The 22631-nt window shown below is 39.9% G+C and overlaps 1 protein-coding gene across 6 annotated transcripts in view; it reads right to left on the bottom strand.

The window, feature by feature from the left end:
• Nucleotides 1–22631, bottom strand: part of LOC125451145 (kinesin-like protein KIF27) — a 108221-nt gene that overhangs the window by 61198 nt on the left and 24392 nt on the right. For all 6 annotated transcript variants that reach the window (XR_009445571.1, XM_048527922.1, XM_048527921.1 and 3 more), the window contains 4 exons: nucleotides 10765–10989; nucleotides 6466–6647; nucleotides 4396–4526; nucleotides 3298–3471 (listed from right to left, as the gene is read on the bottom strand). Coding sequence is in view for 5 of the 6 variants with exons in the window: in XM_048527922.1 (XP_048383879.1) it covers nucleotides 3298–3471; nucleotides 4396–4526; nucleotides 6466–6647; nucleotides 10765–10989 (712 nt within the window). In the remaining variant the exon portion in view is untranslated. The remainder of the gene's footprint in view (nucleotides 1–3297; nucleotides 3472–4395; nucleotides 4527–6465; nucleotides 6648–10764; nucleotides 10990–22631) is intronic.

Here is a 22631-nt window from a genome sequence, read left to right as displayed (position 1 = left end):
AATGATAACAATTAAACTTCAACTATTTGCAGGCACAATGAAATAAGCATTCTATTAAATTTATAAAGGGTTATTTCTTTATGGCCTTATATATTTGTACCTGTATCCCTTTCATTGTCAGTCAAGGAACTGTCAAGGAGTACCACCCAATCTAAGTCCAGGGAAGAAATATTGCCCAAATTGGGCACATCAACCAGCCTCAACAGCAACGGGTCCTTTGGAATATTTTAGTCTTTACGATATTATATCCATATCAGGAAGCGCATAAACCATTTCTGGAACTAAATCCATGTTACAGTATCATCAAAGAAACAGTCACACCATTAATATCTATTCATTAACACCTTCAGTCATAATTATCAGCATTTAAGATTTAATTAACAAGAATACATATGAGTAACTGACAATAAGTAACGAGCCTGGCATAGCTACATCATAATAATTCAGCACTACCTTGCTAATTATATGTTGATGTTAAGCTTTGCACTTAAGAGTGACTTAATAGTGAGATCAGTTTATGATCAATTCTATAAATCGCTGGCAAGTTAACAACTTGAGATGGCTTCCATTAGTTTAGCTAGACTTAACACTGATTCACTTTCAATCATTTCTAATCAGTTATAGCCAGAGAAACATCTTTAATAGCTTCTCTTTCCACTCATTTACCAAGAACTCTGATGTAACACTCGGTTATCCTTGCGTCCTCCCATTTTATATTTAAATACGATATCCCCAAGGGACAGCATAAAAGTGCTACATCAGTTTCTGCATGTAAACTCACAACACTCAATTCTACTTCACCACACCTATCTTGCCTCACTATCATCTCTAGAATTACTGGTCCAATATTCACTACCGGACCAGAAAGTCCTTCCAACTAAATACTAGGAACAGCAAAGCCATGTTCGTGGATTCCTCCACAAACTCCATTCTCTTCACCGACTCCATCCTTTATCCTGACAAATATCTGAAGCCGTACCAAGCCACTCGCAACCTTGACATCATAGCCAACTATGGAATGAGTAACTGACCATATAGCTCTACATTCTAAGATCACCTTTTTCACCTTCAAAGCAATAGGTGACACTATCCCAGTTTAGCTTATCTACACCATAGACTTGACTACTCCCAGCCCAACTTCCACATTCTGCCCTCCATAAAAATGAGGCCATCCAAAATCCCTGTTGTCCACATCCTAACTTGGACCAATCCCATTCACCAACATCCCTATTTCCTTATATTACTGTCGAGTAATGCCTCATGTTAAAAGTTTCTGCCTTATTTTCATCTCTCTTCAACATTCTACAACTTTCTATCTTTCTCTAATTGCAAACAGCCATGTGTCTGTGTTTCCCCAATTCTGGTCTTTTCAGTATTCGTAAATTTTATCATTCTGCTGTCGAAGCTAGGCTTTTATCTGCCAAAGCCTCTGTTCCGAAGTTTCTTCCATAAATCTCTCAGCCTCGATACCTCCTTTTATTTTGTCCTTGAACACATTCCATAAAACATGCATCTTCAACATGGTTTTAGTCATCTATCCAGATATCTCCTTTTGTGGCTCACTGAAATATTTTGTTAAATAATGTTACTATAGAGCACATCAGGATATTTTACCACATTAAAGGTGCTATATAATGTAAGTTATTATTATACATATATTTTAATATTTAAAATGGTTCAGCTTCCAACTAATATGCCCACACTATTAACAATTACTCTCAGGAATTCAAAGTAGAAAATATTGGAAATACTCAATGAGTCTGGAAGCATCTCTGTCCCAAGCAGATTACTGACTGTGGCTATGCCCCTGAGCTGTGTGCAGAACGTACCCATGATTGACAGTATTGAGTCTCCTGGCCAACTGACTTATTGAACCCTCCTTGACCCGACTGAGGTCAAGACTCCATCCAATTTCCAACCTGGACATTTGGTTGAATATATGGGCAGTGTGTTTGTTGCATACACATACTGTGGTTCTTAGTGCCCGAAACGTTAAGATTTCTCCCAAGATCCTCATACAGATCCCTACTGAAAACCATGACAAGATGTTTGTGTGCAGAACAGCATGTCAATATAACACTGACTGAAGTGCCAAAGCACGAACAGATACAGCAAGGCAAGTGAAGGCAAGGCATAGATGCCACAAGATTGCAGGTAGGAGCTAACAGCATGAGTGTGAGCACAAAAGGAACAAGCAATCAGCCCTGAGATGAAACCTAGTTCAATCCATGAGCTAAGTGCCTGTCCTTGCATGTAATCTTTCCCTCCAGCAGCCTTTCAATGCTAGTTGCCAGTGCATGTATAATGCATGCTTCTGCTCCCTAAATAACCTGCAAATGGATTGCGGAGGTGCCGTCATGGCTGTGAGTTGGCATCTGACGTTGGCTAACAATGTCTGTGGACAAGGGGTACACGCGGCAAGTGGTCACGGATCGTGTCCTTGGGTGCTGTTTGAAGCTGAACAACATGGAGGTTGGTTGCAGCCAGGGGTGAGATGAAGTTGCCAGGTGTCTGTTGTAATTTCCATGTTGAGAGAGGAGGCTAAGTATTCATTAGGCAAGTTGCAGAATTTATAAAGGTGTTTAACAAGTTGTAATTGCCCTTAATTGGCAGCTCACTACTGCCTAGCCAGAAACTTCCTGAGCTGCTCAGCAAATGCACAAAAGATACAATGAGTTAATCCTGATGTAGCAACAGGCCTTGCCAGAATTTTCAGACGACTATGTCACAAATCTTGCCATCGCTCAGAATGCTCAGACCTTTATAAGATTTCACCGATTATTCCTGGTGATGGGTCACTGACCATTAAAATTAGAACTTTAGTCTTCAATTCCTGGTTGGTTAATGCAATCTTGTCCCATATTGCCAGACTATTCATCTGCTAAAGTTCTGAAGAAGGTCACTCAACTTGAGACATTGACTCTGTTTTCTTTTCACAGATGCTGCCAGTTCTACTGTTTTTCTGGCAATTTCTGTTTGTTTCAGATCTCCAGCATCTGCAGTTCTTAGTTTTATTTATCTATACTTCTTGCATGTGAGGAACGCAGCTGAAACACATGGTTTATTTAGTGCTTTGAAGATCAAGAAGACATGTAAACCCACAGGCTAAAACCTGAAAGTGGTGAAGCTAATAAAGTTACCTTGGCATCTGAAAACTCCTGAACTTATAGTCTTAAATAAAGTAACAAAAAGCAGAACATTAACAGATGCTTTTGTCCACTTCTTGTTAGTTCGACACTGAGAAAATACAGCTGGTACTCTGCCAACCTATACTTAGAAAATTTTAACACTTCTAACCTGTTTTAACCAATTCTTTAATGAGTTCTTCCTTCATACGAATATTGATGGCAAGTTCCCTTATTTTCTGCTTGGAATGCGCCACATCCATGTCTGCTGTCTTCAATTTCTTCATGTTTAACACTTGGCTCTGACGTAAGCGGTCAGCCTCAGAGGAGGATTTCAATTGTGGAGCTACATATTCAAAATAAGGAAGAAAATAAATTTTCAAATAAATTAAATCAAATGCTTATAGAGCTTAGTTGACTTAATTTATGGTGTGTAGTATATTGATGCAGAGACTGCTCCCACAACTTTTAATCTCGACTAAGTTGCATGGTGAAGGTAATTTTGCAAACAGAAGAAAATCTGAGAAAGTGCGCAAAAACATTATCTTTGCGTACTTCACTGTGGACAACTGAAGCACAATATCAACATAAATGTGGCAACCCATTGTTTGATTATTCCTTCCAAAATACAGAAATTAGCAGGTCAAACAGCCTTTTGAGTCTATTCCTACATTCAATAAGATCAACGATCTAGACCACAACTCGATTTATCCATCTGATACAACCTTTATATTATGATTTGATAAACATCAGCCAATCTTAGTCTTGAACTCATTAGACACAGACAGGATGAATTTCAGATTTTCACTACATTTTTGTAAAAATGCTTCCTGATTTCATAATAAGGGTTAAGCCTTTGAATAAGATCTGTAAGAGTCTTGCCTTTCATTTAATCTGTATATATTCTTCAGTAACTTCTGTTCCCAATGATATAACTTACAGGGGATCCTAATTTAAGCCAACAACAAACTCCAATGTGCAACTATCCAATGCTTCATGCAAATAATTGATCAGAGAAAAATTGAAGAGATCCTTAGGGAATTCAACTTGTCAATCTCATTAAGCATTTACATTACATCACTACTTTATTTGTTCATGGTGTCAGGTAATGATGTATGAAATGAATAAAGTGAAGAAAATCTAGACAAACAAAATATAAAGAGAAAAAACAAAAATGACCGTTGCGGCAGAGTTAGTTGGAATTTATTGGTAGAGTACCATTATGCAATGGATTAGAGGGTATTTATAGTTTCTCAAACTATGCACATACCTTTCTCTGAGTCCAATTCTGTTTTGTTGTCACCTTGTCCTTGATTGTCCATTGTGAAATTTTTTTTTAATAACTTTGTGTCGTTAATCACATTGGCTTGTTTCTGAGTCCAAGTCTGATTTATTGGGTGCCTAATATAGCAGAAAATTCCTTTACAATTTGGTTTAAAAATAAAACTATTGTAGGCATTTAGCATAAGCAAAATTTTGTCACATGAACATTTCAATACAATACAGCACATGCGAGTAATCAAAAACATTCTACATCAGACTGGATTTACTCTATTATACAACGTAGAAAATACAGGGGTGATGTGAAAAGGGAAATTATGAAAACAAAGAGAGGATTCCAAATGCATTAGCCAGTAAAGTTAATGAAAATTCTAAGGTATTTTATCAGTAGATTAGGAACAACAGGATGGCTAAGGAAAGGTTTGGGCTTATCATAGACATATATGGTAACTTGTAAGTGGATGCAGAAGATGTGGACTGAGTTCTAAATAGGTATAGTTTCTCTGACTTCATAAAGGAGCGGGATAATTCAGACATTCTAGTTAAAGTTGGAGGACTGTGAAATTAGATTAAATAAACGTCATGAGAAGTACTGGAGGGACTGACCTCTTTAAGGGGAGTTAAAACATCAGCGCCAGATGAAATGTATTGAAAAATATTTGAAGGGAGGAAATAGCAGATATGAGGATCTTTGACCAATCCTCGCTAGATACAGATGAGGATTGGAGGTCTGTGACCATTGTACCACTACTCAAAAACAATGGAAGGGACAGGCCAAGTAATTGTACATTGGTCCTTCCAACCTTGTTGACAGAAAAAACTACTAAAATCAATACTGAGAAAATTAACTGTTACTTGGAAAGGAGTGGATTAAACTGGAGATGGTCAGCATAATTTTGTATTGGGAAGCTCACGCATTACTAACTTAATTGAATCTTTTTGAGGAAATAACAAGGAAGATTGATGAGAGTAGTGTAGCAGATGTTGTCTATATGGATTAATTTTTATTAAGGCATTTGACAAAATCCCTCATGGTGGACTGTTAAGGAAAAGATTGAACTCCATGGGGTGCATAAAATTGTGGCGATCTGGATCCAAAATAGACAGGGAACAAAGGATAACAGTCGATGGATAATTTTGCTAATGTGAATGATTTCCAGTGGTGTTTCCTGGACCTCAGTGTTGGGTTGTTTGCTATTTAAGGCATATATTGACAACTTAGGTTTAAGTGTTGATGGTATGACTAGGAAATTTGCAGAAGACACAAAGAAATTGGCTTGATACATGATAGTGAAGAGGATGACTGTTGACTGTAGAATGGTGTCATTGGTTTGGTTGAGTCAGTGGAAAATTGACAAATATAATTTAATCTGGAAAACTGTAAGGTAATATCGTCGCGGAGTTACAATAAACAGTGCAAGGGTATACATAATAAATGGGAAGGTATTGAGAGGTGTAGGGAAAATGAGAGACCTTGGATAGCATGTGTACAGGTCCTTGAACATAGCAGGACAGGCTGACAAAATGTTAACGAAGGCATATGGGATACTTTCCTTCACTGAGTAAGGCATTGAATGTAAAGGTGGGTATGTAATGCTGGAACTATACAAGATATTAGTTAGGCCACAGCTGAAGCATTTGAACATTCTGGTCATGACATGACAAGAAGGACACAATTGCTGTAAACAGAGTACAGAGGAACTTTACCATAATGTTGCTAGGGGTTGAAAATTGCTGATTCTGAGAAAGGATTGAATAAGTTAAGATTGATTTCTTTACAACAGAGGTGACTGAAGGTGACTTAATTGAGGTACACAAAATAATGAGGCGCTTGAATAGAGTGAGTGGAGAAGACTTATTTCCCCTAGTCAAAGTCAATTATCGAGGGCACGGATTTAAGGTCATCGGTAGAATGATTTGAGGAGACATGAGAAAATAAAAGCTTTCCTTACCCCAGAGGAGGGTGGGTATCTTTAATTTGGTAGCTGAGGCAGAAGCCCTCAACTCATTTAAAAGGGACATGAATGTACCCGAAGTTAGCAGTTTACATTTTTCCTACCTTGGAAGTTGTATATTTATGTTTTCTTTCTTATCTTCTTCTTCCTCATCGTCACTATCATCATCTAATTTATGACGAATAACCTCATCACGGTCTTCAAGGTGATCAACTAACATCTGACTGCGCGTTCGAAAACTTGCCACCACTCTATCAAGAGCATATGAAGGGGGGCTTGTGTGCACCTGTCCAGCAATAGCAAAAGTCTTCAGTTGTAAATGTTCACAGATACTGATGTCACACTTTATTGCAGATCCTCTGACTGTGATCAAATTTTATATCTCACAGGATCTGCATAGAATGGTTATTATTGCAACACTGGTTCATAGGTTGAACAAACAACTGTACTGAAAAGGAGTATTTTTTGAAAATGCATAAAATGTTAAAACAACATAACAAGCTCTGATTTATTCACCTAATTAAAAATAACTCAATTTTTTTAGTTGGCAGGGTGCAATTTGTGTAATAAGCAACAGTACTTTGTTATGGGCATTACCAAACTCCCTTCAATATATCAAGGAGATACCCTGGGCCCTAGCTTTTATCTTATTTAAAGGCAAGCATAAGGTGCCGTGTTCCAGATGCACTTCAATTGTTCATACAATTTGGCTTTAAGCAAAACACGCTTCACTCTTATACCCAGTTAAAATACAAACAAAAAGAAGTTAGTATAACTTTAACTCTATTGGAAAAGTTAACAGAATAATAGATAATTTAACGACTAATCAGCAACTGTTCCAATATCGTAACATCCCATTAACAGGCACTTAGCAAAGGCAAATTCAATAAAATCAATTGTCTCACATGCAATGGTTCTCCAGTCCAGGAAAAAAAACACCAAAAGAAAATGTGGGCTGAGAGAGATATACACATTAAGTCTGAATGAGGCCTAGTTCATTCTGTAACTAGGGTCTTTAATCTGACCAAGAGGAAGTATGCAGTTATGATGGACAAGTTGGCTATGGTAGATTGGAAAAATATCCTAAAACATTTGATGGTAGACAGACAATGTTCAAAGTAGTAATAAATGGTTTACAACCGACATACCAGACAGACATTCCGTCAGGCACAAACACCCAATGGGAATGTTCAAACAACTATGGCTAACAAAACAAGTCAAAGATTGCACCAGATCAAAGGAGATTGCTTATTAGGTCGTCAGAAAATATAGTAAACGTCAGAATTGAGAGCAATTTATAACTCAGGAAATAATGACTAAATACTGACAAAGAAAGGAACAGCAGCATTCAAATTCAACATTAAATTTAAAAAAAGGTTGGAGCAAATTGCTGCAGATGCTGGAATCTGAAATGGAAACAATGAATGCTGCAGATCAGACAACTTTGGAGAGACAGCTTCTTTTTCTTCTGTAAAAGCTTCTTTAGGAATGTGAGACAGCTTCAACAAATGTGGGCCCATTAAAGGTGGAGAGAGGAAGATTTATAGTGAAGAATAGGGATATTGCAGAGAAACTGAACAATCACTTCATCCCTGCCTTCATGGAGAAAAATACAGAAAATACCCCAGACAAACTGGGCAACCATGGGACTTGTGGAACTGAACAACTTAAAGAAACTAATTTTGTAAACTGGCAATTATTGAAAGTTTAACTGGATTGAATAATAATAAACCTTACACCAAATAAGTAACATCACAATATTGAAAAAGATGCCTATAGAGATAGAGGATTCATTGCCCATTATCTTTCAAAATTCTATAGCTTCTGGAAAGGCTCCTGCAGACTTGAAAGTAGAAAATATAATCCCACTATTTGAGGAGGGTGGGAGAGAGAGAATGAAGAACTATGGAACTGTTAGTTTGACATGAATAGAAGGGAAATAGTTAGAAACTTCTACAACGAACATGGCAACTAGTCACTCAGAAAATAATGGTAGAATTAAGCAGAGTCAACATGGTTTTATGACAGGAAAATTACATTTGACAGTCTCGTTGGAGTTTTTTGAGGCTGTTACATGTAGCATAGATAAAGCAGAACAAGTGAAGGTGGTAGACTGGATTTTCAGAAGTCTTTTCATCAGGTGCCACACAGGAGCTTAGCACATAAAATTAGCCCATATGGGACTGGAGGAAATGTACTAGCAAAGATTGAGAATTGGTCAACTGACAAAAAAGCACAGAGTAGGAATAAATTGTCTCAATTACTACTTGGGTGCTGCAAGGCCAGTGCTAGGGCCACTGGCATTCACAGTTTATGTAGGTATCATAGATGTGAAGAGTGACTATTATAACCCAGGCTTTTCCAATGGCCAGCCAATTGCTTTTCCAGTGCAGATGGGAGTTGCACATGGGACTCTATGGAATCCCCTTAACAGGACTCTGAAGGACTTGCCTGTGAATTGAAGATTCTACTGTGCAATTTCTTCCCCATACTCTTCCCCATACCACTTATAACTCCAAGACCTTGCTGTGACACCCTGGGCTCAATGACCCCCCATTGCACTCCAGAATGAATACAATCCTTTACTCACTCCAAACCTTACTCATCTTCAATCACTCCAATTCTGAACCTCTTTATTTCCCAGAACCCTTGATCCCCAGGCAGCAGGCACACCCCTTTCCCCACTCTGGACCTGCCACCATTCACTACCACCCAAGAGCCAATCCTATGTTCACTTGCTTTGAACTCAATCCTTCCTTCCCCTGTTTCACCTTGACCCTCGTTTATCCCTAAGAGTTGATCTCCTTCAACCCCATGCAGTCTTTCTGGAACTGCTCCACACGTTTCCCATTCCAGATCAAATCGGCTTCTCCTCTCTCAACTAACCTCTAGACTCAATCTCCTCCAACTCAACATCCATCTGCCCTTGACTCTGCCAGACCCTACTTCTCCCACTCACCCAAGCCTGCCTCTGCCAGACCCTGTTTTCCCCACTCAACCTCACCTCTGGCAGGCCTTGTTTTTGCTCACCTACCTCAACCTACCCTAAATACTGAATCACTTACCATGGTCCCCCTCATTACCTTGCACCCTATCCATTTGGCATTCTATCCCTGGGCACCCTACTCCCTACCAGCTTGCACCTTTTCTGTCTAGTACACTACTCAGCTGATGCTCTACCCTCCTGGCACCTTAACCTCACACTTATCTGAAGTGTAGGTACTTATTGATTGCCAGCAGCTGTGAAAGTGACTGTCTGTGAATCTAGACCTTTAAATTTCAGAATACAGTCACTGAATGCTACAAAAGGGAGCACAGTTTGCCCTGCACTGCCAGCTCTGTCTTATGAATGAACTCGCACAATAGAAATAAAGCAACACATTTCTGAATGAACCTTGATCAGAATCACTTGCAACAGATATGGATGAAGGGTGGTATTCTGGCAATCCGTGCAAGATTGTCACTCCTCTGAAAATCCAGCCAAAATTTCCAAATTTGAAGTTGGCACAAAACTACGTGCAAATTCAAATTGTGAGGGGATGCAAGGCAGTTTCAGGCAGACTTGGACTGGCTAATCGGATGGAGGCAAGATTGATGATACTGGACTTGTATTTTCTACAGTTTCAAATAATGAGAAGTTATCTCATTGGAATTCTCAAAATCTTACAGGATGTGACAGTGTATATATAAAAACGATGATTGTCCTGGCTGTCAAGTCTAGAACCAAACGGCATGATTTCAGTGTAAGGGTTGGCTATATAACATATATTTCTACATACAGAGAGTGGTAAAACTAATAAGGAGTTAGCATGAGAAAATAGCCATGAGGTAGCTGATCAGCTATGATCTAATTGAAAGATGCAACAGGCTCAATGGGCTAACTGGCCTACTTCTGTTCCTATGTTTCTGTGTTCATATAGTAAATGCAAAGAAACAAAAATTATATCAGGTCTGCTTTCCATGAAGGGAGCTGTTATCATCTGAAATGCCTGAGAATGTGGTGGAGGCAGGTTCAATTGAAGCATTCAACATGGAATGAGATGTTATTTAAAAAGGAACAGTACATAAAGTTATGTCCAGAGGGGTGGCAAGGGGACAATGAAGTGAAACTACTGACCCCAGAAAAACATTAAGAAACCCAAAAGAGATTACAAAGATCGGAGAACCTAACTTTGAAACCCCTTTCTCCCATGCACCGGCAGGAAGCAGACAAGGCAGACATTAAGGGTATTTCATCCTTAAAAGGTGTTCAGAAAGCAACTCGTAGTTGTGAGCCAAGTTTCCACCGGCACCGAATGAAAATAATCCCACTTGCTTTGTATTTTAATCTCATTTAAATACCATGGACACATACCTTAGGTTTAATCATTTGAAAGTTTCATTTTCTATCAATGAACACATACCTTTCTGGAATCTGTACAGTGAGTAGCTTGATTGGATTGTATTACATTGAAAGACTTAAGATGGATTTTTAATAATGGTACACTGTGCGGTCTTCTGGCTGTGGCCACAGCTAAAGGTACCTCCTCTGAACCTCTGCTATGAATTGAAACTTTTTCAGTTTTACGGAGCTGTAATTCTTCTTGGAGTTGATCCATAACAAGTTGTTGTTCAACTATTTTGTCATTCTGCAAATATAAAATGAAAAGGAAAACAGCAAAATTACAATGAACCAAAGGAATCCTAATTTTCTTACATTTTTCTCATCTTCTACGGGAGTAAAGACAAAGAGACAGACAGTAATTGCATACTCTAAATCCAGCAGATGCATTTCACCAAAGCCTAAGGCAATTAAAAAATCACAGATCTTTTTATTTTGTTGCTATTTTTACAGAACAAAAGTTGTACATGATTTTCAGGGTTTTTGTACGTGATTTTCTTGGCCTTACATTTCGGAAAAGGTAGGGATAAAGTATGTCATGCAACAATTTGGAAGCTGTCAACAGAAATCAATTTCTTGAATTAATCCTCTGGTCAGCCGTCCAAATATTGGCCTTTTAAAGAAAAACATAGCACAGAGTAGTGCCCTGAGACAGTTTTTTTTTGTCATTTATGCTGCTATGTAGCTGTACTATTGGTGGTAATGATAAGTTAGTTTACAAAGAAAAAGTACCCAGCAGAAAATTGACAGTTGAGAAATAAGCTTGCATAATATATTAGACATCTTTTCTGCAGCCTTGATCAATAATTTGAAGGAATTGTAGGCGATGAATGGAGAGTCCAGATAACTATTTGTCTCCTGAAGTACCCGAGCCCCTGACTGACCAACAGCCTTCTCTATCTAGCCTCTGCTTTCAATTTTTACAATTTTTTTCTAATCAACCTGTACAGAGAAGTTTTGACACACTCTGGAGCAAGCAGAACTGAAACTCAGGTCTCCTGACTCAGAGACAGGGACTCTACCACAGTCCTGCAACAGCTCCACAATAATTTTTTTTAAAATGTTTTTTCAGAACCAGAAGTGCTGTTGCACACAACTGAGCTTTCTTTGCTCATCAACAAATCACCCATTTTTTTCCATCTAAAAACCAACATCATTAAATCACCCATGTTTTCTGATTGATTAATTTACGTGCAAAATCCATTAAGAGCAATGTGAACCATCAAAGGTGAGGAGGGGGGTTTAAATTAAAATGGAGTTGAAAATGACCTCACAATGCCTATTTACACAAGATTAAGTGGTTTCAAATGTTTTGCACCTTTAGCTATTGAGATTTTAAAGGGTCCGGATGATTTTGCATACAACTGTGACCGTGGGGAGAAATGAAGTGAAGGGCCATATTCCTAATTTGCTGCAGCCAACAGTCTCTGTGACCGCCTCTGAAAATTTCTCAAGGTTAGCTAACTCAACTGTAGTTAGCATCCATTCCCAGTAACAAAGAACCCTTACTTGTAGCATTTACTCCTGAAGCAAGCAGGTCTAACCAGCAAATTTCCTGACATCACCTACTATTATGGGTGAAAACCTCGCCCATTGACAGGAGAATATCATCGGCTACCTCATTTAGATTAGAAGTGTCAAGCCTTTTTGAAAAGTGGAATGATTACAATTAGATGCATCAGAAATATCACATACCTTCCTTGTGATCATAAATAAATTGCACACATTGGGAGATAGTCTGTGCATTTGGTGAAAGAAACATGCAGTTTGTCATGTCACTTTGAAGCATTAGAAACAGCACAAGAATGGGTGCAAAGGGAGCAACTTGGCTACTTCTTTGCTTCTGATCTCCTAAGTATGCTTGGCAACAATTTCTGTCCCCTCAGTAGAGGTAACATTTTATTCCATTTAGTCTGGCTGTATCTGAAAATACTTCCAACATCTCAGCTCTGTGCTGTATGACTCCACTGCAAGAACTACGCACTTCATTGCTGAGAGGGGAGCACTTTCTACCTCTTCCGCTGTTATTTGTTCACTTGTCACGTCTTCCAATGCATCAGATTAAATAGATTGATGAAAGAAAGCAAAATTATTTGAATTAGAATAAAGACAAGGAAATTGTTGACACCTTAGGGTCTTAGGGTCTTATGAGTGTCTTTTAAAGTGAAAATATTTCCTTCTTGGGAGCCAGTATAGGTCAATGAGCACAGGGGAAATAGGGGAATGGAGCCTGCAACGATTTAAGATATGGATAGCAGAGCTCTGCACAATTTCAAAATTATGAAGGTAAACTTGGGAAAATATGAGTATATGGGAATAGTTGAGTCTAGCAGTAACGAAGACATGAATGAGGTCTTTGGCAAATTCCAATATATATATTACAGTCTTTTACATTAACGTGAAGGAAACCTGAAAAGAAATTCAAGAAGAATATGCTGTGACTGTATTACCTATTGAAGGAGTTATTGAGAATGAAAAGGGAAACCATAAAAATCAAAAGTAATCCTCAAGATAACCTGAAGAAAATCCCTGTTATAAAATGTTATACTCACGTGTTCACATATTTTATAAATTAGTGCATGGGATCAAGGAGGATATATGGACTGTCTTGTGAAGTTGATGAGAGGAAGTTTAAGACAGAACATAAATTTGTTCCTCTGAGCCAGGTAAGAAGGGGTAAGATTAAGGAGCCTTGGATGACGCGAACAGAGGTGCTTTCTCGTCAAAAAGAAAAAGGCAGCTTACATAAGGTGGAGGAAGCAAGGGTCTAGCACAGCTTTGGAGGATTATAGGCTTGCTCAGAAGGAGCTCAAAAGTGGACTGAGGAGGGCCAGGAGGGGACACAAAAAAGGCTTGGCAGGAAGGATTAGGGAGAACCCGAAGGCATTTTACTCATACGTGAGGAATAAGAGAATGCTCAGGGAGAAGGTAGGGCCGATCAGGGATAGTGTAGGGAACTTGTGCGTGGAGTCTGAGCAGATAGGGGAAGCCCGAAATGAGTTTTTTGCTTCGGTTTTCACTAAGGAATGGGACCTTGTTGTGAATGAGAACTTTGAGGAGCAGGGAAACAGGCTTGAACAGATCGAGATTGAGGAAGTTGATGTGCTGGAAATTTTGGCAAAATTAAAATTGATAAGTCCCCAGCGCCAGACCAGATTTATCCTAGGCTGCTTCGGGAAGTGAGAAAGGAGGTTGCTAAGCCGCTGGCAAAGATCTTTGCTTCCTCACTCTCCACGGGAGTCGTACCGGAAGATTGGAGGGAGGCAAATGTTGTTCCTCTTTTCAAGAAAGGGAATAGGGAAATCCCTGTAAATTACAGACCAGTCAGTCTTACGTCTGTGGTCAGCAAGGTTTTGGAAAGAATTCTGAGGGATAGGATTTATGACTATTTGGAAAAGCATAGTGCAATTAAAGGGAGTCAGCATGGCTTTATGAGGGGCAGGCCATGCCTCACAAATCTTGTTGAGTTCTTTGAGGAGGTCACAAGACAGGTTGATGAGGGTCGAGCAGTGGATGTGGTGTACATGGACTTCAGCAAGGCATTTGATCAGGTTCCCCATGGCAGGCTCATTCATAAAGTCAGGAGATATGGGATACAGGGTGATTTGGCTGTCTAGATTCAGAATTGGTCGGCTGACAGGAGGCAGAGAGTGGTTGTAGATGGTAAGTATTCTGCCTGGAGGTCAGTGCTGAGTGGTGTCCCTAGGGCTCTGTTCTTGGGTCTCTGCTCTTTGTAATTTTAATAAATGATTTGGATGAGGAGGTTGAGGGGTGGGTTAGTATGTTTGCTGATGACACAAAAGTTGGAGGTGCCGTTGATAGTATCGAGGGCTATTGCAGGCTTCAGCGAGACATTCACAGTATGCAGAGCTGGGCTGAGAAATGGTAGATGGAGTTCAAGCTGGATAAATGCGAAGTGATGCATTTTGGAAGGTCAAACTTAAATGCTGAATATAGGATTAAAGGCAAGATTCTCGGCATTGTGGAGGAACAGCGGGATCTTGGTGTTCAAGTGCATAGCTCCCTCAAAGTTGCCACCCAAGTAGATAAGGTTGCTAAGAAAGCATATGGTGTTTTGGCTTTCATTAACAGGTGGATCGAGTTTAAGAGCCGCGAGGTTTTGCTGCAGCTCTACAAAATCCTGGTGAGACCACAGTTGGAATATTGTGTCCAGTTCTAGTCGCCCTATTATAGGAAAGATGTGGAGGCTTTGGAGAGGGTGCAAAGGAGGTTTACCAGGATGCTGCCTGGACTGGAGAGTTTGTCTTACGAGGGGAGGTTGACTGAGCTCGAACTTTTCTCTCTGGAGAGAAGGAGGAAGAGAGGTGACCTGATCGGGGTGTACAAGGTAATGAGAGGCATGGATAGAGTCGATAGCCAGAGACTTTTCCCCAGGGCAGGACTGACTCCCACGAGGGGTCATAGTTTTAAGGTGTTAGGAGGAAGGTATAGAGGAGACATCAGAGGGAGGTTCTTCACCCAGAGAGTTGTGAGCGCATGGAATACTTTGCCAGTGGTAGTCGTGGAAGCAAAGTCACTAGTGACATTTAAGCGACTGCTGGACATGCACATGGACAGCAGTGAATTGAGGGGAATGTAGGTTAGGTTATTTTATTTTTGGATTAGGATTAATTCACGGCACAACATCGTGGGCCGAAGGGCCTGTACTGTGCTGTACTTTTCTATGTTCTATGTTCTAACATACAGAGGACGTCATGTGGCATAACATGTGATGGCCATTAATGGGTCTATCAGCAAAATGAATGAAGTACGAAGCTGCTTTAAGGTAAGGTGTGGCAGGGGTTTGGGAACCAGATTGGTAGGTCAGCACATGTAGCGATTGATAAAAAAGTAGCGGTTAAGTCAAGTAAATCTAAAAGGAAGAACAAGCAGTGCCTGGTTGATGCACACAGTAGGACTGGCGGTCTGAAGTGTATTTATTTCAGTGCAAGGAATAATGCAGGTAAGGCAGATGAGCTTAGAGCCTGGATTAGTACATGGAACTACTATGGTGTAGCCATTACAGAAACTCAGTTGTAAGGAGGACAGGACTGGCATGTCAATGTTTCAGGTTTCAAATGTTTCAAGTGAAATAGAGAGGAATGTCCAAAGGGGTGGGGGAGGTGCATTACTGATTAAGGAGAATGTCATAGAGGATACCTTTGAGGGCTCATCCAGCGAGGCCAGGTGGATAGATCTCAGAGAAAAAAAAGGGGCAATCACTACAGTGGGGTTCTATTATAGGTTTCCCAATAGCCAGCAGGGCTTGGGAACAGATATGAAGGCAGGTCATCGAAAGATGTAAAAACAACAGCGTTGTTGTAGTGGGTATTTTAATTTCCATAATATTGATGGGGACTCCCTTAGTTCCAGAGGCTTAGAAAGGGCATGGTTTGTTAGGTACATCTTGAGGGTTTCTTGAAACAATGTGTAGATAATCCAACTAGGAAAGAAACCATATCAGACCTTTGGGCAATGATCCATTGAGGAAGCAGTTAAGAAATTAAACAAGGAATAAGGAGGGCTAAATGGGGCCATGTAATGTTCTTGGTGAGTAGGATTAAGGAAAATCCCAAGGCATTTTATAACACAAGACCAAGAGGGTAGCTGGATTAGGGTGGATCCAAAGCAAGGACAAAGCTGGAAATATATGCACAGAGTCAAGTAAGTGAGTGAGGTCCTTAATAAGTACTTCACATTGTGACCTTCTCCTTGCTGAATACCAAATAATTATAAGATTAGGGAGGGTTATGTTGATATTTTAAGACATATTGACATTAAGAAAGAGGTAGTGATGGGTGTCTTGAAAAACATTAAGGGCCTGATGGGATCTGTCCCAGGATTCTGAGGGAGGCAATGAGATTTCTGGGGCTTTTGCAGGGATCTTTGTATCCTCTTTAGCTGCACGCAAAGTCCCAGAAGATTGAAGAATCGTCAATGTTGTTCCTTTGTTTAAGAAAGGCAACAGTAATAATCTAGGAAATTATAAAATAATGATCCATATATAGTGATAGGAAAATTGTTGGAGAAGATTCTTAGGGGCTGGATTTACTCGCATCAAGAAAATAATGGACATACTAGGGAAAGTTAACATGGTTTTGTGTGTAGGAGGTCCTATCTCACAAATTTTATTGAGATTTTGAGGAAGTGATGAAGGATGAGGGGAGGGTAATTGACGTTGTCTACATGGATTCTATTAAAGCATTTGATGAAATCCTTCACGTCAGGTTAGTCCAGAAGCCTAAGTGATATGGGATTCATGGTGAGTTGGTAAGTTGGATACAAAACTGGCTCGGTCATAGAAGACAAAGAATATTGTGTTGGGTTGTTTTTCTGTTTGGAGGTCTGTGACCAGTGGTGTTCTGCAAAAATTAGTGCTGGGACCTGTGTTGTTAATAATTTATACAAATGATTTGAATGAAAATGTAGGAGGTCTGATTAGTCCCGACAACACAGAGATTGGAGGAGTTGTGGATATTGAGGAAAGTTGCCAAAGGATACAGCAAGATATAGTTGGTTGGAAAGTTGGGCAGGGAAATGGCAGATGGAGTTTAATCTGAACGTGCATGAAGCGATGCATTGTGGGAAGTCAAATGCAACAGGAAAGTATACAGTAAATGGGAGGATCCTTAAGAGTACTAATACAGACAGAGACCTTGGGTTGCAAGACGGTGGCTCCCTGAAAGTGCCAAAACAAGTGGATATGGTGTAAAGAAGTTTTATGGTATGTTTGCCTTTATTGGTTGGGGAATTTAGTAGAAAAGTTGGCAAGTCACGTTGCCGCTATGTAAGTCTTTAGTTGGGCTACATTTGAAGTAGTTTGCAGTTCTGGTTGCGACACATTAGGAAGAATATGAAGGTTTTGGAGAGGGTGCAAAAGTGTTTAGCAAGATGTTTCTTGGGTTGGAGTCCATTAGCTACAAGGATACGATGGATTGATTTCGCTAGAGCATTAGAGATTCAGGGGCGACCCGAAAGAAGTATACAAAATTATGAGAGGCATTGGGTGGATAGTCGGAGTTTTTTTCCCAGGGTGGAAATGTCAAATACAAGGGTGTTAAGTTGAAAGTGAGAGGGGGAAGAGTTTAAAAGAGATGTGAGAGGAAAGATTTTTATACAGAGCGTGGTAGGTGCCTTAACACACTACCAAGATAGGTGCAAACGGACACAATAGCAATGTTTAAGAAGCACTTAGATAGACATTAACATGCAGAGAATAAAGGAATACTGGCCACGTGCTGGCAGATGGGCTAGATTAGCATGGTCAGTACAGGCAAGGTGGACAAAAGTGCCTATCCCTTTGCTGTATTGTTCTATGTTCTATGTTTATATTCTAAATTTCATAACATTAGCTCCTCATCAAATAACCATATTAAAGCAAGGGAATTTGGTGTTAGTGAAAAATGAATGCGAGAATACTAGAAGGAGGAATCCCTGAAGAAGATGTCAGAGACCAAATGAGCCATATCAGAATACGGACCAGCCACTGGCTTAATCTTGAAAAGTATATTTTGGAGTGGGTGCTCAAAAATCATCAGAACACTTACACTTCAAACCATCAGCTAGTTACAATGGTTTCATCCACAAAGACCAGTGCTGTGACATATGAATAGTGACTACAACAGCAGATCAGAGACTGGGAATACTGTAGCAAGTAACTCATTCTTCACTCCCCAAAGCCTGTTCATCAACTGCAAGGCACAAGTCAGGAGTGTGATAGAATACTCCCTACTTGCCTGATGGGTGCAGTTCCAACAACACTCAAGAAGCTTAACACATCCTAAACAAAACCAGCTGGCAACCATTCCCTCCAACACCAATGCTCAGTTGCAGTAATGTGTACTATCTAATATATGCACTGCAGAAATTCACCAAAGATCCTTAGCCTGTATTTTCCAAACCCACAATGACTTCCATCTAGAAGGTCAAGAACAGCAGACACACAGAAGCACAGATTTCCCTCCAAACTACTCACCATCCTGACTTGGAAATATATCGCTGCTCCTTCACTAGCCTGGGTCAAAATCCTGGAATTCCGACCCTAAGGCCATTGTGGGTCTATTTATAGCACATGGACTGCAACAGTTTAAGAGGCAGACAACATAAAGGGCAATTGGGGACAGACATTAAATATTGGCCAACCAGTGATACCTGCATCCTATTAGTGAATAGATTGCTTAGAGACTCAAAAATGCCTCTATCCTAAAATGATCAGATTCCAGTGATTCATCAGCAGCAGCAAAAGCAGGAGAACCTATGGAGTCACGTGGATGAAATGCCAATGAACATCAATACGCCCAGCAGCCAAACTGTGAAGTGCAAGGAGATTTCTAGTGAAAATAATAGGATATGAGAAGACAAGATTCACATTAATACTATCCGCTACGATCAACAGAACAGAATTAAATTATATGGTAATTTTCAAATGTAAACCTTATGAAATCATAAATCAGACTGGGAGGAATGTACAGCAATTCAACATCACCACCAAGCAGACGAGAACATCAAAGCTACATGAGAAGTACATCATTGGGAGATTAAAAGGTGGCAGCAGAGTGCCCCTTTAAGTCTGTTTCTATCCAGCAGAACCAAAGTGTGACATCAAAGGAAAACAAATAAATGACTGTTGGGTATTTCATCTGCATCTCTTTTGATTGGCCAAGTAGTGTAAATCAGGAGCTATTATTACAGCTGAACAGTGCAGCTAGGAAATTCACTTTTATAATATTTAATATTAAATGAATTAGCTACATATAATCGAGATGACTGGGCAGGTGACATGTTACAACTGTAGTCTGCGGAAACTAGCGATTGCCAGTGTGATAGAAAGTGATAACACTTGCAGCAAGTATTGGCTATTAAAGGAACTTCAGCTCAGAATTAATGAGTTGGAGCTCACACTGTGGACACTGAAACACATGAGGAGGAGGAAGCGTTACGTGGCCCTGTGTTTCAAGAGACAGTCACAGCCCTTAAATTAATCATATATTATTTCATTCATGGTCAGAAATAGGAGAGGGTAACTGTGAGTGAAACAGGTATTGGGATCTAGAAATTAGCCCTTGCCCAATAGGTACAGGCAGGACAGAGTGCAGGCAAAAGCACCGTGGTATAGAAAGTAGGGGAAGAAAAGAGAATTGTAGTAGTAATATGGGACAGCATTCTTGGGTGAACAGATATTGCTCTCTGCAGCAAAGATGGAGAGTCCTGAAGACTGTGTTGTTTACTTGGTGCTAAGGTTCAGCAGATCTGTTCTAAGCTGGACAGAAACTTAAGTGGGAGGAGAAGGATCAGACTGGGAGGAATGTACAGCAATTCAACATCACCACCAAGTAGACCAGAACAGCGAAGCTGTTGTATTCCACTTAGGTAGAAACACAGAGGTATGACTAGGAAAGAAATTCTGCTGAGGGATTACAAGCAGTTCAAGGTTAAATTACAAAGCAGAACTACAAAAGTAATATTCTTAGGACTCCTACTTGAGCCACATGCAAATTGGTTTAGGGTAAATAAATGCTTCAAAAATTAGTGGGGAGAAATAGTTTTCTGTTCATGAGACAATAGCACCGATACTGGGGAAGGAGGGAGCTGTTCTGTTGGAATGGGCTTCATTTGAACGATGCTAGGACTAGTGTCCTGGCAAATTGTATACCTAAAGCTTTTAAAATAATAAGTGAAGGACAGGGCAGTTCATAGAATTATAGAGTATAGAAGAGGCCCTTTGGCCATTGATCAGCAACAACAAAATACACTAAAAAAAGTACTTAGATAAGCATTTAAATTGTCATAGCATTTAAGGCTAATAGCCCAGTGGAGCAAATTCGGACTAGTTTTAAAGGTTGCAAGGTTTCCTGTCTCACAGGCAGTACGTTTCAGATACCCACCACCATCTGGGTGAAAATAATCCTCTCTAAGCCTCCTGTTACATCTTAAATTTATATCCCATTATTATTTATCCTTCAACTAAGGGGAACAGCTGCTTTCTATCCATCATTTACATGCCCTCATAATCTTATATACCTCAATCTAGTCTGTCCTCAGCCTTCTCTGTTCTAAAGAAAACATCCCAAGCTTATCCAGCCTTTCTTCCTAACTAAACTTTCCATCGCATGCAACATCCTGGTGAATCTCCTCTGCACTCCCTCCAGCGCAATCACATCCTTCCTATAGTGTAATGATCAGAACTGCATAGTACTCCAACTGTGGTCTAACCAAGGTTTGTACAGCTCCAGCATAACTTCCCTGCTCTTATGAACAAATCACAACTGATAATGGCAAGTGACCCATATGCCTAAACTGTCTTAGTAACCTGCCCTGACACCTTCAGAGATCTGATCTGCCCATCTGACTAATCTGCCTATATCCATCTGTAACCAATGATGTTCTTCCTCACTATTAACCACCCAGCCAATTTTACTTACTGTTCCCTCCAACATTTTCTTCTCTATCATTTATATAGATCATGAATAATAAGGGGCATGTACTGATCCCTGTCAGTCACCCTAGACACCAGCCTCCAGTCACAGCGCCTTCTCCCGCAACCCTCTGTCTCCTACCACTAAACCAATTTTGGATCCAATTTTTCAAGTTACCCCAGATCCTATATACTTTTACCTTCTTTATCAGACTCCCTTGTGGGACCTTGTCAAAAGCTTTGCTGAAATCAATATAAACTACATCATCTACATTCACCTACCTACCAGGTTATCTCCCTGAAAAATTCAATCAAGTTTGTTAGCTGTGACCTCCCCTTGGCAATGCCATGCGGACTATCCCTGATCAACTCTTGTCTCTCCAAATGAAGATTAATTCTGTCCTTCAGAATTTTCTCTTACAGTTTCTCCAACACTGATGAGAGACTCACTAGTCTGTAACTCCCTGGTTTATCTCTACTTCCCCTCTTCAAAAATGGAACCACATTAGTTGTCCTCTGGCATCTTCCATGTGGCCAAATAGGAATTAAAAATTTGGGTCAGAGCCCCTGTAATTTCCTCCTTTATTTCCCACAGCAGCTTGGTGTACAACTCATCAGGACCTGGGGCTATGTCAATGTTTAAGCCTGCCAAAACCTCAATTAGCCGTTCTGAGGAAGAGTCACTGGACCTGAAATGTTAACTCTGTTTTTTACCTTAACATATGCTGCCAGACCTGCTGAGCTTTTCCAGCAACTTCTGTTTTTGTACCCGCAGATCTTTCATTTTTTCTCCAATACTTCCTTACTGCCCATGTCAAACTGTTCAAGAACCTCACAGTCCCACTTCCAAAATTCTGTATTGACATAGAATAATAGAATCCATACAGTGTAGATAGAGGCCATTCAGCCCGCTGAGGTCTGCAGTGCCCCTCCAAACAGCATCCCACCCTATTCCCGTAACCTCACCTTTACCATAGTTAACTACCTAGCCTTCACGCTACAGGGCAATTTAGCATGGCCAATCCACCTAACCTGCACATCTTTGGACTATGGGCTTCAACAAGACATTCATGGATCATGTCCATATCAAATAGAACAATGGATGGCTGATGGTGAAAACAGCCTTGACAACAAATGGAAATATTTGTGCTGCCTTCTTAATATTTTCTTTCTGAAATCTTGTTATTCTATTAATGCACTAAGTATCACGTCATCAAAAAAATACATAACATCCAATTCAGCAAATGGAAAATAAGATGATTTATTGTAAAGCGATGATTATGAAAGGCAAAGAACCCTCATAACGATGCTATAGTTAAAGTGACATAGGAAGCATTTGATAAACTTTGTATTGGAAGCCAAAGACAATGAATTTGACAGTTTAAATGCACTGATTGTGGTTAAAGGTATTTCTGGACCATTAATTAAGGAAATAAACTTGTCACATTAATTTAATATGAATTACCTTGTGTTTT

This window comes from Stegostoma tigrinum, chromosome 3, assembly GCF_030684315.1.
Source record: "Stegostoma tigrinum isolate sSteTig4 chromosome 3, sSteTig4.hap1, whole genome shotgun sequence".
In the NCBI taxonomy this organism is placed as follows: Eukaryota; Metazoa; Chordata; class Chondrichthyes; order Orectolobiformes; family Stegostomatidae; genus Stegostoma; species Stegostoma tigrinum.
This window is presented reverse-complemented; position numbering and strand designations above follow the sequence as displayed.